A 12,539-nucleotide genomic window follows, 5' to 3' on the forward strand; every position below is an offset into this window, starting at 1 on the left:
ATGATTTTGTACTGTCATATAGCAAATTCTGTAACTGTTTAGAATAGAGTGGACAATCAGGAAGGGACATAAGCACCTATGTTGCACCTATATTCACCAGCCCTATTTATTGCAGCTGCCAACCGCACAGCAATCCCTTCATCGACAATATTTCACATCCTTGTGTTAAACTGCCAGCTCCTTTCTAATAGGGCTCAGGATCCAGTCCACTCACTTTCTAGCCCTATTTCCCCAGACTTGGTTCCCTCAAACTATATTAGACTATGTTTCTCACTCTCCCCAGACAGCATCTTCTTGTCATCTGAGAAGATGTGGGATCATTTTGCATAGAAAAAATGTACCACTAAGTTATTCTCCATATATCTCCATCTGTTAACCATTTTCTGACAAAAAATAGCTAAGATAGTTAAATGTCATAGAAAATCCACGAAAAAAGCCAATGTCATCTACTTTCTTGCATAGGGATTATGAAGGCCAATTAAGAAGGAAAAACAATGACGAAAAGACCTCGAAAGGCAATTTAATGGAAAAGTATATCACTCAAAACAATCTATATGCAAAACATGAATCTTCTGATAAGGGAATCAGAGATCCCTTGGGTGGCCAAACCTTTTAGCCTCTGCATCTCCTACTTCATGATAACTACGTCATTAATATGCAGTGCCTAATAAACAGTACCTATTGTAACTGAGAATCTAAAGACACTCAGAAGGTTGCTTGTATCTGCAGAATGCTTGCACACTCGGTGGACAAAACCTTGGAGTTTCCATCTGTCACCTGTACAAGGGAAAGAGGAAAAGAAAGCTTCTTTGGCTGTTCTGGATATTGAAAAGTCTTGAGAAATAACCAGGGTAAGGTGAACTTCTGACATGATCAGCCTTCTAGAATAATTGAGAACTTAGCAACTATTTCATAGATTTATATATCCCAAAACACTTAAAGTGTTAAGAAGAGGGAATCTGCCATTGTTAATTTGCTGAAAACAACCCTGCCTCCCAAATCCATGGATCACAGAAGTTGCTTTTTACATCTCTTCAGTGTATCTTAATTTTTTCTGAAAATGTTCGAAAGAAACACTACCACTGTCACTGAATTCATCCTTCTAGGCATCGCAAATAATCCACATGTGCGGATACTACTTTTTGTAGGATTCCTAATTGTCTATCTGATTGATTTTGTGGGGAACCTGGGCATGATTCTTCTGATTTCATTCAGTGCTCAACTTCACAACCCAATGTATCTCTTCCTGTGGCACTTGTCCTTCTGCGATATCTGCTACTCATCTGCTATCACCCCCAGAATGTTGTCTGACTTGTTATCTGATCGCAGAACCATTTCTTTCCCTGGTTGCATTACTCAGCTTTACTTCTTTGCTGTCTTTGTAGATGTGGAGTGCTACATTTTGGCAGTGATGGCCTATGACCGTTATGTGGCCATTTGCAAACCACTGTACTATTCCTCTGCTATGTCTAAGTCTCTCTGCGTCCGGCTCTTATTTGGATCATATATTGGTGGCACAACTAATGCCATTATACACACAACAGCTACCTTCAACTTATGGTTCTGCAGCTCTAATCTCATCAATCATTTCTTCTGCGATGTTCCTCCACTCTTGGCAATTTCTTGCTCTGACACACATGTCAATGAGTTCCTTCTTTTTGTATTTGCTGGCTTTGTTGGGATGAGCTCTCTTTCAATCATTCTTGTGTCTTACATCTTCATCCTAGCAGCTGTCCTCAGAATGAACTCTGCCTCTGGGAGACTCAAGGCCTTCTCTACCTGTGGATCCCATTTTATTGTCGTCACCTTGTTCTATGGCACTGCAATTTTTGTGTATCTGCGACCCTCTTCTGTTTATTCTCTGGATCAAGACAAATGGGCCTCTGTGTTCTACACTGTGGTGATTCCCATGCTCAACCCCCTGATCTACAGCTTGAGGAATAAGGATGTCAAAGAAGCTTTTGGAAAAGTCATCAAAAATAAGCTGAATGCTCTACGAATGTGAGATGCTGCATTCATCCCCCTGCTTGTGTGTCTGTATGTGTGTGTGAGAGAGAGGGAGGAGGAAAGGAAGAGAAAACTATCTTTAATTAAAATGTTGTTTTTCTGCATTATTTCTTTCCATTTCAAAATTGTTCTCAGAATTCCACTACTTATGGAGTGAAAGAATTCCACCACAGATTTCTCATGCTACTACCAGTGTGCAATTTATTTTGCAATTTCATATTCATTTGTAGTAAATCATAAGGTCAGCTGCAAACAACATCAGAATAAGAAGTTTGTAGACTGCAGCTTGTTGTGTGCTGGTTTCAGAGATAAGGGTATTCCTTCATAAAGGAGTACAGCTACAGTTAGCAGTGGATGTAGTACTTTGATGCAGATGTAACACATCTATATTAAGACCAAGAAGAATAAACCAGCTATCCATATTTCACATTGTTGTGCCTATTTCCATACATACTGTCTTGTACTTCTGAAAATACATTTGATTAGTTGTATGAATGAACATAGTGCTGTTCCTGGCAAGATCCTTTTATGAGTTTCTATGTATAGAGACAAAAGCAGTAGATTGTACGCTACTGTTTTGAATGGAGTAAAATCTTATGAAGTCTTTATTATGTAGATCATCTATTTCACATGTGCAAAATCCCTTTCACATATTGACTAGAATGGCTGAATCAGGGCACGGGTTTACTTACACATTGTTGGCACTAATTCTGATTCTGCCTTCCTAATAATAAAAAGCATTGATATGGTTATTGAAACCTAGCAACTGTGAATACTGCCTACTTCAAATAATTGCTTCATGCTTTGTAACTCTGCATTCAGAGTGTCTCTTTTTTATATTTTTCTCTTTTCTGGTAAAGTGCATACCTAATAGGCCATGTATACTATAGCTAATGGCATTTGAATGGGTTTATTTGGTCCTTTGGCTCCGGAATCTCATTACTTTTTGGAAATTTGTAGGTAAAAGTGATTGCTATCCAGTACAAGTATATTCCGGTCATTGGAATAATATATGCGGTTCTGATGTCCCAGTATGAAAGATTATCTTCCAGTACACAGCAAACTCTCCTCAAAGAGCAGGGTTTTTTTCTAACATCATCGCCTTGAAAATAAGTAATATCTTCAACTCAGATTTTTCTTTCTAATTAAGGTCTACCTTACACCTTTCTGACTCTCCAAGCACTTACCTGTATTTGGGTTTTTAAAAAGTTTTGTATGTTTATTGACAAGACCTTTAGATACGGGACTGCTGTTATATCATGAAGATGCATTAATTTAAACTTGTAACAACAAAAAAGCATACAAAAACCAGGAATTGTGGATCCAAAACCAGCATGAATTTAATAGGATAGTTGGTTTGATTTAGCTTCGTATACAGTACGATGCCAATCTGTTTTTAATCTTCGGTGATATCTCAGTTGATTTTTCACTACTTCCTCCACTCTGGTTGTTTTTCTGACATGTACCTAACTTCTGTTACCCAACAATCCCCTTACTTGCTATTCACACACATTCACCAAGATTTCAATATTTGTTCTTGTATGTTTTCCCTAATGTTCCCTTTTTAATACCTTTAGGCAAATCATACTAGCCCAAGCCGAAGACTACAAATGTACTTATGTTTTTGAAATAAATTGTGTATTCGGGTAACATAGATACTGTCTCATTGCTTCTTTCCTTATTCCCTTTTCCAGCAGCATCCAGCTATCATGGAACACTGTGAAAACCTCAACATGGTTAATGAGTGTATTACCAAATGGGCCAAACATTTATTTCCCATTGTGTGTATTCAAGTTTATACTATAAACTATTTCCTTCCATTAACATACTTCAGGACTACAAATGCATTGTTTGCCTACAGCAGTGTAAGCCAACTAGTCTCATGAAATTTTACCCATGTAGGTTGTTGTTTTCTGTTTTAATTGAAAGCTTGGGGTAAACATGGTAGCAACTCCACCCACTCCTCCCTAGCAAAATTAGTAAAATAAAAGGACTATAAGAAAGATATTAACTAGGAAAATTTAATGCAGAAGGTTGGAATTCTCAAAAAGCGATCCTCTAAACACTAAGAAGCAGCGACAGCACTGAGACAAAACACGAAGCTAGCTAGCACACGATCTCTCTCTCTCTCTCTCAAATGCCAGGATGCCACAGAAAAATGGAAGAGCTTGCCCTGGTGTATATAGCCCAGCTTTGCAAAAAGACACATGATTTGGTTTCTTCTTATTCTTGACTCTGGCAAGACTAATAGAGAACCACCCTGCGTGGCTGCTCTTCTCACATGGCAGCCAGATACAGCCCGAGTTTGGCCACTGCGTGGTCTGTAATGGCCGACCTTCAGGTCCCCTCACCCCATTTCAAGGAGTCCGGTTGCCAGGTTGACAAAAACCTACAACAACTCATATGTCAGATTCACACTGGGAAGCAGAACCTGGTAACATAAAACGGTATCGTGCACATCCCTAGATAATACTGAACTCTATATTTTCATATCATAGTTAACTATAGTTAAGCCTTAAGACATGGCTGTTCGAGAAGGCATTTAATTAAGTACTATAACAATGTGGTAAAGATGACTGGAATGGAACAAGGAATATGAGATTGGTTATGATTCTACTATGAGACGAAGTGGATTATTTAGTGTAACTTTGTAATTGTTGTATTGTTAATATGTTGTTGTAATTGCCTTTTTGTAAATTGCCTTTTTATATGTGTTGTACACCGCCATGAGTCGCCCTAAAGGGCTGAGAATGGCGGTTAACAAATGCATCAAATAAACTACTTAAACCTAATGCATTACTAAAGGGATAGTGGTGGAACAATGTTTCTTGTATCCAGGAGGAGTCCCCCCCCCCTTCACCTGCTCCCCCAGAAAGTGGGAAGAAAGCAATCTGCTCCCAACTTTACTGTCCTCACTTCTTCAACAGAAGCTTGCAAAACAAGCAGAAAATAAGAGATCAATTTCTGATCCAAGCGTACCATAGAATTGCACTGGAGGATTGAGAGAGGCCCACAAAAACTTCCATTTTCTTGTCAGAGATGACCATGGGTAACTGAAACTGCAGAAAATAAATGTGACAATAACACGTGCAAATTTTCTTAAACAGCGAAAGGTTGAATCTGGTTGAATTACATTTCCTGGAATATATGTCAGATTCACACTGGGAAGCAGAAACCATGGAATTCTCATTGTTGCTTTGCGTTAGTGCCTGAATTATTATTATTTTTTCATTCCAAAGACCTCACCATGTAAGTGTAATCAAATCATGCCATCTTGTATTCTTAAATGGGGTAAGGGTGCAGCCCCTTTATAGGCTCCCTGTAATTCAAGAAGGGTTGTTCATCCTATATAAAATTGCATTTCTCTTCCTTCCTCCTTTGTGAGTGACAATTTGTAAACACATTACAGACATTACAATAAGGCAAGAAAAGGATGATCCTTGAATTGGCACACCAACATCTGCCTTAATGTACTTTCTTTTATACTGTTACTACAAGTAGCAAACAAATTTTGGAGGTTTTAAAAAATTATAATTATAATGACAGTCTTCATTCCTACCTTACAATATACAATCTCACTTGAAAATGCAATCATTCTCAGCATTCCTTTTTGTGATAAAGAGAAGAAAACAACATAAATTTGCCTCAATTGCAGTTGCTTCCTGGTTTATGTGTTTCACTATATCACAAACAGAAATGCTACGAATGCATCAATGCTGTTACCACCTTTTGTTATCATGACATCCCTACTAGTGTGTTTTGTAGGGTTGTTAGATAAGTTTCTGAATTTTAAATTTTTACACTGTCCATGGTTAAAATAAGACACCCTTGTTGTTCCTTTCCATACCATTGGTGTGCAAGCTTCATAATGCATTATAACATTATATTTTTTCCTCACCAGAAGGTGGCATCCAGAGATTAACTATGTTTACAACTTGCAGAATACTCACCCCCTCTCCCCAACAAACTTACTGCTTTACCTTATGACCTATTTTTGTGGAGGATCTTTTGGACAGCAAAACTGCTTCTGATATTGTGTGAAGTCTGGGAGCACGATAAAACTCTCAGAGTACACCTCTACACTGTAAAATTAACCACTTTAATTGTCATAGCTCAGTGCTATGGAATCATGATAGTTTTATAAGGTCTTTAACCTTCTCTTGTTGGAAATGACAACCTTCTTCAAGCATTCTCTAGTAATGTTGCTTACTGTTTTTTATGTATGATCTGTTATACAGCTTCCTTTACTCTATGGTCCTGAGAAGGGGCTGCAGACCACATGATCACTTCAGAATACTTCATATTTTAGAGCACACACTTGCTGTTTTGCTGTAAAAGATTTCCTGGTTGGATAGCACAGAGAATTATCTCAAACATATCTGAAAGTGGACTGATAAGTTTTGTACCAGTGTATGCTGAACACATGAAGGTTGTGAGTAAACCAAATATGTTATTTTTTTATCAAAGTCTACTTCATTTATGTCTCTTGAGTGCATGATATAAAAAATATGTTTTATGGGAGATAATATATTTTTGGGCACTGAAAAACAATTCTGAAGCACTGTTTTTTTCTGCACTGGCAAAATCTGTTTTCCAAACAGATCAGAGATAATGGTTATTCAGTCTAACCACTGAAACCATTGCCTTGCATAGTTATGCCTGGTTGTATGTCACAAGAAAAGATTCTACTCTAAAGAAAAGATTCTACTTTTCTCTGAAAGGTCATGCTTTTCTAAAAATTTATGATCTCTAAAAGGTGTTTTCCAAAAGGTTATAAATGCGATTTTCCTAAATCTCTGCCTAAAAGTGCTAGTGCCTCATCAGACTATAAATCCCAGGGTTCTATAGCATTGTGCCATGGCAGTTATGGTGGTGTCCAACTGCATTAATTATACAGTGTAGATGCACCCTAAATCAGAGGGGGCAACTATCTGAGACAAAGGGGGCTGTATTAGGAGACCTTGGAGGAACCTTGACAAGGATCATTCTGGAACCCTGACAAGTATCATAACCCACATTGTGCCTAATACTGGTTAGAAAGCTGGGGTATGTTGATCTATTTGATGCAATGCTCTGTGTTTGCAAGGTGTCATGATATCGTAATGGGACAAAAGATACATGGATGAAAAGGATGGTAGGATGTGTTAAAATAGGTCCATCCCTATCATTTCAGATTCCTACACAGTTCTAGCCAATTTCATTATGATAAGCATTTCACCAATTAGAGTGCATGGGAACACGTCATAAAGATTTATTGTGCAACAGGAGGAAAACTGAAAGACTACAAGGCATGAATAATAAGGATGATTGAACATGAATTTATGCAGTACAAGGAAAAATCTATAACAAGAGCTTTTGAGTGTCTGAGAAGTATATATTGCTGTGTGAATGCACTTGGAGTCTGAGAGAGGAGAGCATATACCATGGTCAGCAGTGTGTCTTTTATACAATCATAAGCTTCAACAAAATGAAATCATAGGGTTTTTTTTCTTCCCTAAATATGAAACACTGTGATTTCCAAAACTCAATACAGTCAGGTTAGACTGTGATAAGTGCTACTTGTCAGCATTTTCTGGGTCTCAAATGACCTCTTTCTGGATACTATAAAGAAGTGATTGAATTCACTAATATGAGAGATCTATGATAACTTTGGTAATATGGCATTATAGTGCTGTAGCTCAGTGAAGAAACTGAGGCTTTTCAGACTGTTGACTTCCATTTTAACAATCTGCCATGGGCCTAGTTAAATGTAGCAGTATAATGTGGCCAGCTTCCCAAGGATGTCCCCCCCCCCTTTTTTTGTTTGCTTTTAAATAAGATCCTTCAGGACTAATTACCACTTTACACAAAGTGGAAAACCTTTGACACACTGTAATTATTAAGCCTGTCAAAATAGCAGAAGAACCTGAAATCAGACCATTACATGATCCCACAAATGCAATGAGCATGTGACAGGTGATTTTAACATTCAATATGTGTGAGGTCTGGCACAAGTTTCAAAAAGAGTTTTGAAAAGTTACTTCTTGGATTATAGCTTCCCAAAGCACTCAATCAGCATGGCTATGTTGGTTCAAGGATTCTGGGAATTGTAGTCTAGAAATCATACACTACAACATTTCACAGGTGAAAAAGCAGAATATGTGTGGCCCAGAAACATAGAGAGCAGTCAAGGTGGCAAAAGTCGTTACTGAGGAAAAACACACGAACTTGGAAACACTATGTCAGTTTGCTTTTGCCCGAGTCTCCAGATTAAGACTTTTAGAGGCCCCAAGCACTTAAAATATTTCGGTGCAGCCATATATAACTAATTCAAAATATAAACAAGTAGGAAATTTCGGTACCGCTTTATGCAGGGAGGCTAATTTAACTAATTTACGATGCCATAAAACCTTCCAGCAGCGTGCAGAAGAATGAGGAAGTACTCCATCAAAGGACTCAGTGTCACAACTGGAAGATGAAGTGGCAGCTCCCCCTGTGGCCAGAATCGAGCATACCCTCATGAAGCCAGAAAAGCTGCAATGTTAAATTGCTTCTGTGTCTATTTATAGATAATGTATGTCTAATGGCATTGAATGTTTGCCATGTATATGTGCATGTAATCCACCCTGAGTCCCCTTTTGTTTCAATAATCGGATGCTGATTCTATTGATGAGACGTGATGGATTGTTGTTTTCTGTACTGTTGTATTGATGTTGATGTTAATTGATTGATATTACTGTTTTAAATGATTATGATTTTGTACTGTATTGCTGATACTGGTTGTTAACCGCTCTGAGTCGCCAAATGGCTGAGAAAAGCGGTATACAAGTAAAGTAAAGTAAATAAATAAATAAATAATAAAATGAAACAAAACTTGTAAAAAAGATGGAAAGTAATGTTTATTATTGTATACTTTCACTTTACTTATACATGAACATTTCTCTCCACCCCTTACTATGTAGCGTTCAATTGGAAAAGCAAGCAGCATACACTCATGCATTTTTGTTTTCTGCCTTCCAGATTTTTCCGATTTATGGCAACCCTTAGATAAATCTATCGCAGAGTGTGACTTGTCCAGGATCACTCAATGGCTTTTCATGGTGAAGTCTGGAACTATGGTCTCCAGACTCATAGGCCCACATTCAAACTATACACCATGCAAGCTCTTTTTGGGAACAAGGCTCAAGAGACCTTGGATACCCCTTAATGTTCAGACTCAAATCTGGAGGGGATTCATCATCCCATTGACATGGAAGCCCTAAGCAGCCACTACTCTTTTTTAGCTTTCCAATGTCAGTGTAATATAGTGGCATCTTCCCAGTAACGTTTATGTCATTGGAAAGATTCTAAAAAGACCACAAACTCAATGTGGAATTTTGCTGATTAAAGATCACATTCTATTCTATTAGGAAATAGCAAGGATCATAGTACTTTTTATGAATATTAAACAGTATGTGAATAAAGTAAGTATGAGATGAATAAGATACCACTGCCTCAAAATAGGGGAGGGGGGAGTGCTTAATGAAAGACACAGACTCACAAGAGCACGACTTTTGAAGGTTCTAAAATCCAAAACTACTAGTAGGTTCTAGAATATGACAGGAGTTAACAGCAAAAAAAGCTTTGAGTTGAGGGATTGCTGCAAGCAGATGAAAACCAGTTTGAGGAGGGGGTGTTCCTTTACCCCAGTAGGAATCATGTTGTCAGGCTGCAAGTTCCAGCAGCTTCGAGCAGCATGGTCAATGATGGAAAATACTGGGAGTTGCAGTTTAAGAGCTCTGGCTTCTCAGCTCAGCTGTATTCCATCCAAACATAACAACTGAAATGGATTTCTATTTAGATATATATACTAGGGATGTGCACAGTACCCTTTTTCAAAGCAAGATACAATTTTTACTTGGAAAGGGACTCTCCAAATGACATTTCAATGGAACTGATTTATTGATACTGGAAATCATTAAAGTACAATTGCCATTTGAGGTCTGAACCATTTGGGAAGAAAGTTCTCAACAGCAGAATATCTGTCTAAAGTGCCTCCTGAATAGCACAATTTGACAATGCTTACTAAGCAGGCAGTTTAATATGACCCAAGAACTTCCAGGTGTCATGCGAGCACTATCATTCAGCAACCTTTTTCCTATCTCATCCCCAGAAACTACACCCTTAACATTAAAGGACCAAACCGTAGATATTCAGCTTTTTGTTCATCATCAGCAAAATGTCAAGTGAAACAAATCTGAGAGAAGAATTATAAAATAAGTTGGAGAAGGAAAAGTCCTTATAGAATCTATATAGATCATAGAAGAATGGGTAGGTTAACTTTTTTTGCTTTAAAATTCCACTTTGTCAAAAATGGCCAGATTACACTTTCCAAACTACTTTCTTTGAATGTATCCTTATACATCCTTTGCCTTGTCCTTTGATCTTTTTATTCCATCCTTCTGCAAAATCACTTGAAGTGTGAGTTATTGCAAGGAGAGAGTTCATCCAATCACTAGGTCCTTTTAATATTTTATACAGCACAAAGTTGAGCTCACCTATATATAAAGGGATACAGGCCACATTTTAGAAGAGATCCTGAAAAGATCAGCATCTGCAGAAAGCCTTGTTGCATGCCATGGCTTCCAGTTTATGTACATTGATAATAAATCTATCTGCCACTGAACAGTCTAGAAAACTAGAATGAAAAAGAATAAGATTGGATCAATACTTAATTAAAAGTTTAGATGAAATTATATGATCTTAAACAAGCTGAGACATAATATGCCTGTTATCATGATGATTTATGACCTCATTACAAAGAGCTAATTGTTGGCATATGCCAGTTTAGCCCAGGTCACCCAAGGAGCCCTTTGGCTCTCATCAAATGATGTTGCAAGTGAAGTAGGGTGGAGCCAGCACATGCCACTGCCATGGTGATGGGGGAGGCTTCCCATGTTGCCATTGGAATCCATGGGAGGAAGTCATATGATTGACGCTTCCCCTACCATGGGATCACCCTTTACAGGTGATGCGGGGCGTGGAGCACCAGGTTCTAGATCTAATATGGAAAAAGGGATTAAGCTGGCTTCCAAAAAATAGCTGGTTGGAGGTGTGGAAAAGAAATTTCTGAAGATACGCCCGTCCATCTGATGCAAGCCAGGAATTGCTATCTCCGAAGCTTAGGTTCCAGTGTCTGATTTTCTTTTAGTAAGGACTTTGGAACTTTCTGTTTTAATCTTTTTTTTTTTTGTAAAAACCACTAAACTGGGGCAATTCGTTAGTGTTTCCGGAACAGTATTTGATCTACTTGATTTATTTCTTTGTTGGCAGAGTGGAAGAATAAATTATTTTTACTTCTGGTGAGCAATCCAAAGGGAGAAAAATTAATGGATATAAAGAGTATTCACAAGATTTTTGAGGATTATTTCAAGAACTTATACCAAAATGCCCAGACTGACCCTAAGAAAATAGATCAATATCTGGATGAAATGAAGTTTATGAAGTTAACAGAAGAAATGAACTTAGAATTAGAGCAAATACGATGGAGGAATTAGGCTAGGTGATTGATAAAGCTAAGTTAAATAAAGCTCCTGGCCCAGATGGGTTTTCAGCCAAGTATTATAAGGAATATAAAGAAGAATTGGCTCCAACTCTGTTATTAATAATGAATAAAGCACTGCAAAAAGGTGAGATTCTGGACTCTTGAGCGAAGGTAAATATAGTTCTTACCCCAAAACAGGATAGAGATTTGGAATAGGTGAAGTTTTACAGACCAATCTCGCTATTAGATTGTGATGATAAATTATTTGCAAAAATTCTTGTAAATAGATCAAAAAGAATTCTGGTTAAAATTATAAATGAAGATGAAGTAAGCTTTCTCCTAGGTAGACAGTTAGATCAGAATGTAAGAGTGATACTAAATATAATAGAACAACAGAGAGGTCGCATTGTTATTTTTTGCTGCTGAGAAAGCATTTGACAATGTTTGTTGGGATTTTATGGATAAAGAACAGATTCAATATGGGGTGGGCAAACAATTTAGAAATGTGGTGGCTACAGTTTATTCTAACCAAAAAGCAAAATTAAAGATAAATTGTCAGCTGTCAAATTGGATAGAGATACAAAAAGGAACAAGACAAAGGTGTCTACAGTCTCCCCTCTTATTGATATGGATGTTAGAAGTACTAATATTAAGATTGGGGAGCACAGACATATCAAAGGAGTGAAAATAAAAGGGCAAGAATTCAAAGTCAAGGCAGATGACATGGTGGTCATTACAGGATATCCTATAAAGAGTATACCAAATTTGATGGAAATGATGGAAATAATTAGTAATTATAGAAATGTGGTAGGCTTCAAGATAAACAAAGAGAAATTGATGTTTTTAACTAAAAACCTTTCAAAAACAATATTGATGTCAAGACCCAGGCGAACCAACGAGGCAAAACAGCAGCTTAAGGGTTAACAAAAGGTGTTTAATGGCAAATTAACAAGTCAAATGACTCTTATCAGCAGAGCGTGTAAACAAAAGAGCCTGCGGCTTGCAGGAATGTAAACAAGGCAGCAACCAG

At 37.6% G+C, this 12,539-nt stretch overlaps 1 protein-coding gene across 1 annotated transcript; it reads left to right on the plus strand.

Moving 5' to 3' along the window:
* The first annotated feature begins 1,060 nt into the window (after positions 1 to 1,060).
* Positions 1,061 to 2,005, plus strand: LOC132773091 (olfactory receptor 5AR1-like). The gene has a single exon (XM_060772044.2). The coding sequence runs from the start codon at positions 1,061 to 1,063 to the stop codon at positions 2,003 to 2,005; it is 945 nt and encodes a 314-aa protein (XP_060628027.2).
* Positions 2,006 to 12,539: the final 10,534 nt, after the last annotated feature.

Source organism: Anolis sagrei, chromosome 1 (genome assembly GCF_037176765.1).
Source record: "Anolis sagrei isolate rAnoSag1 chromosome 1, rAnoSag1.mat, whole genome shotgun sequence".
In the NCBI taxonomy this organism is placed as follows: Eukaryota; Metazoa; Chordata; class Lepidosauria; order Squamata; family Dactyloidae; genus Anolis; species Anolis sagrei.

Bases quoted from the DNA above. Each gene is read 5' to 3' on its own strand.
- LOC132773091 (XM_060772044.2), top strand. From the start codon at position 1,061: ATGTTCGAAAGAAACACTACCACTGTCACTGAATTCATCCTTCTAGGC.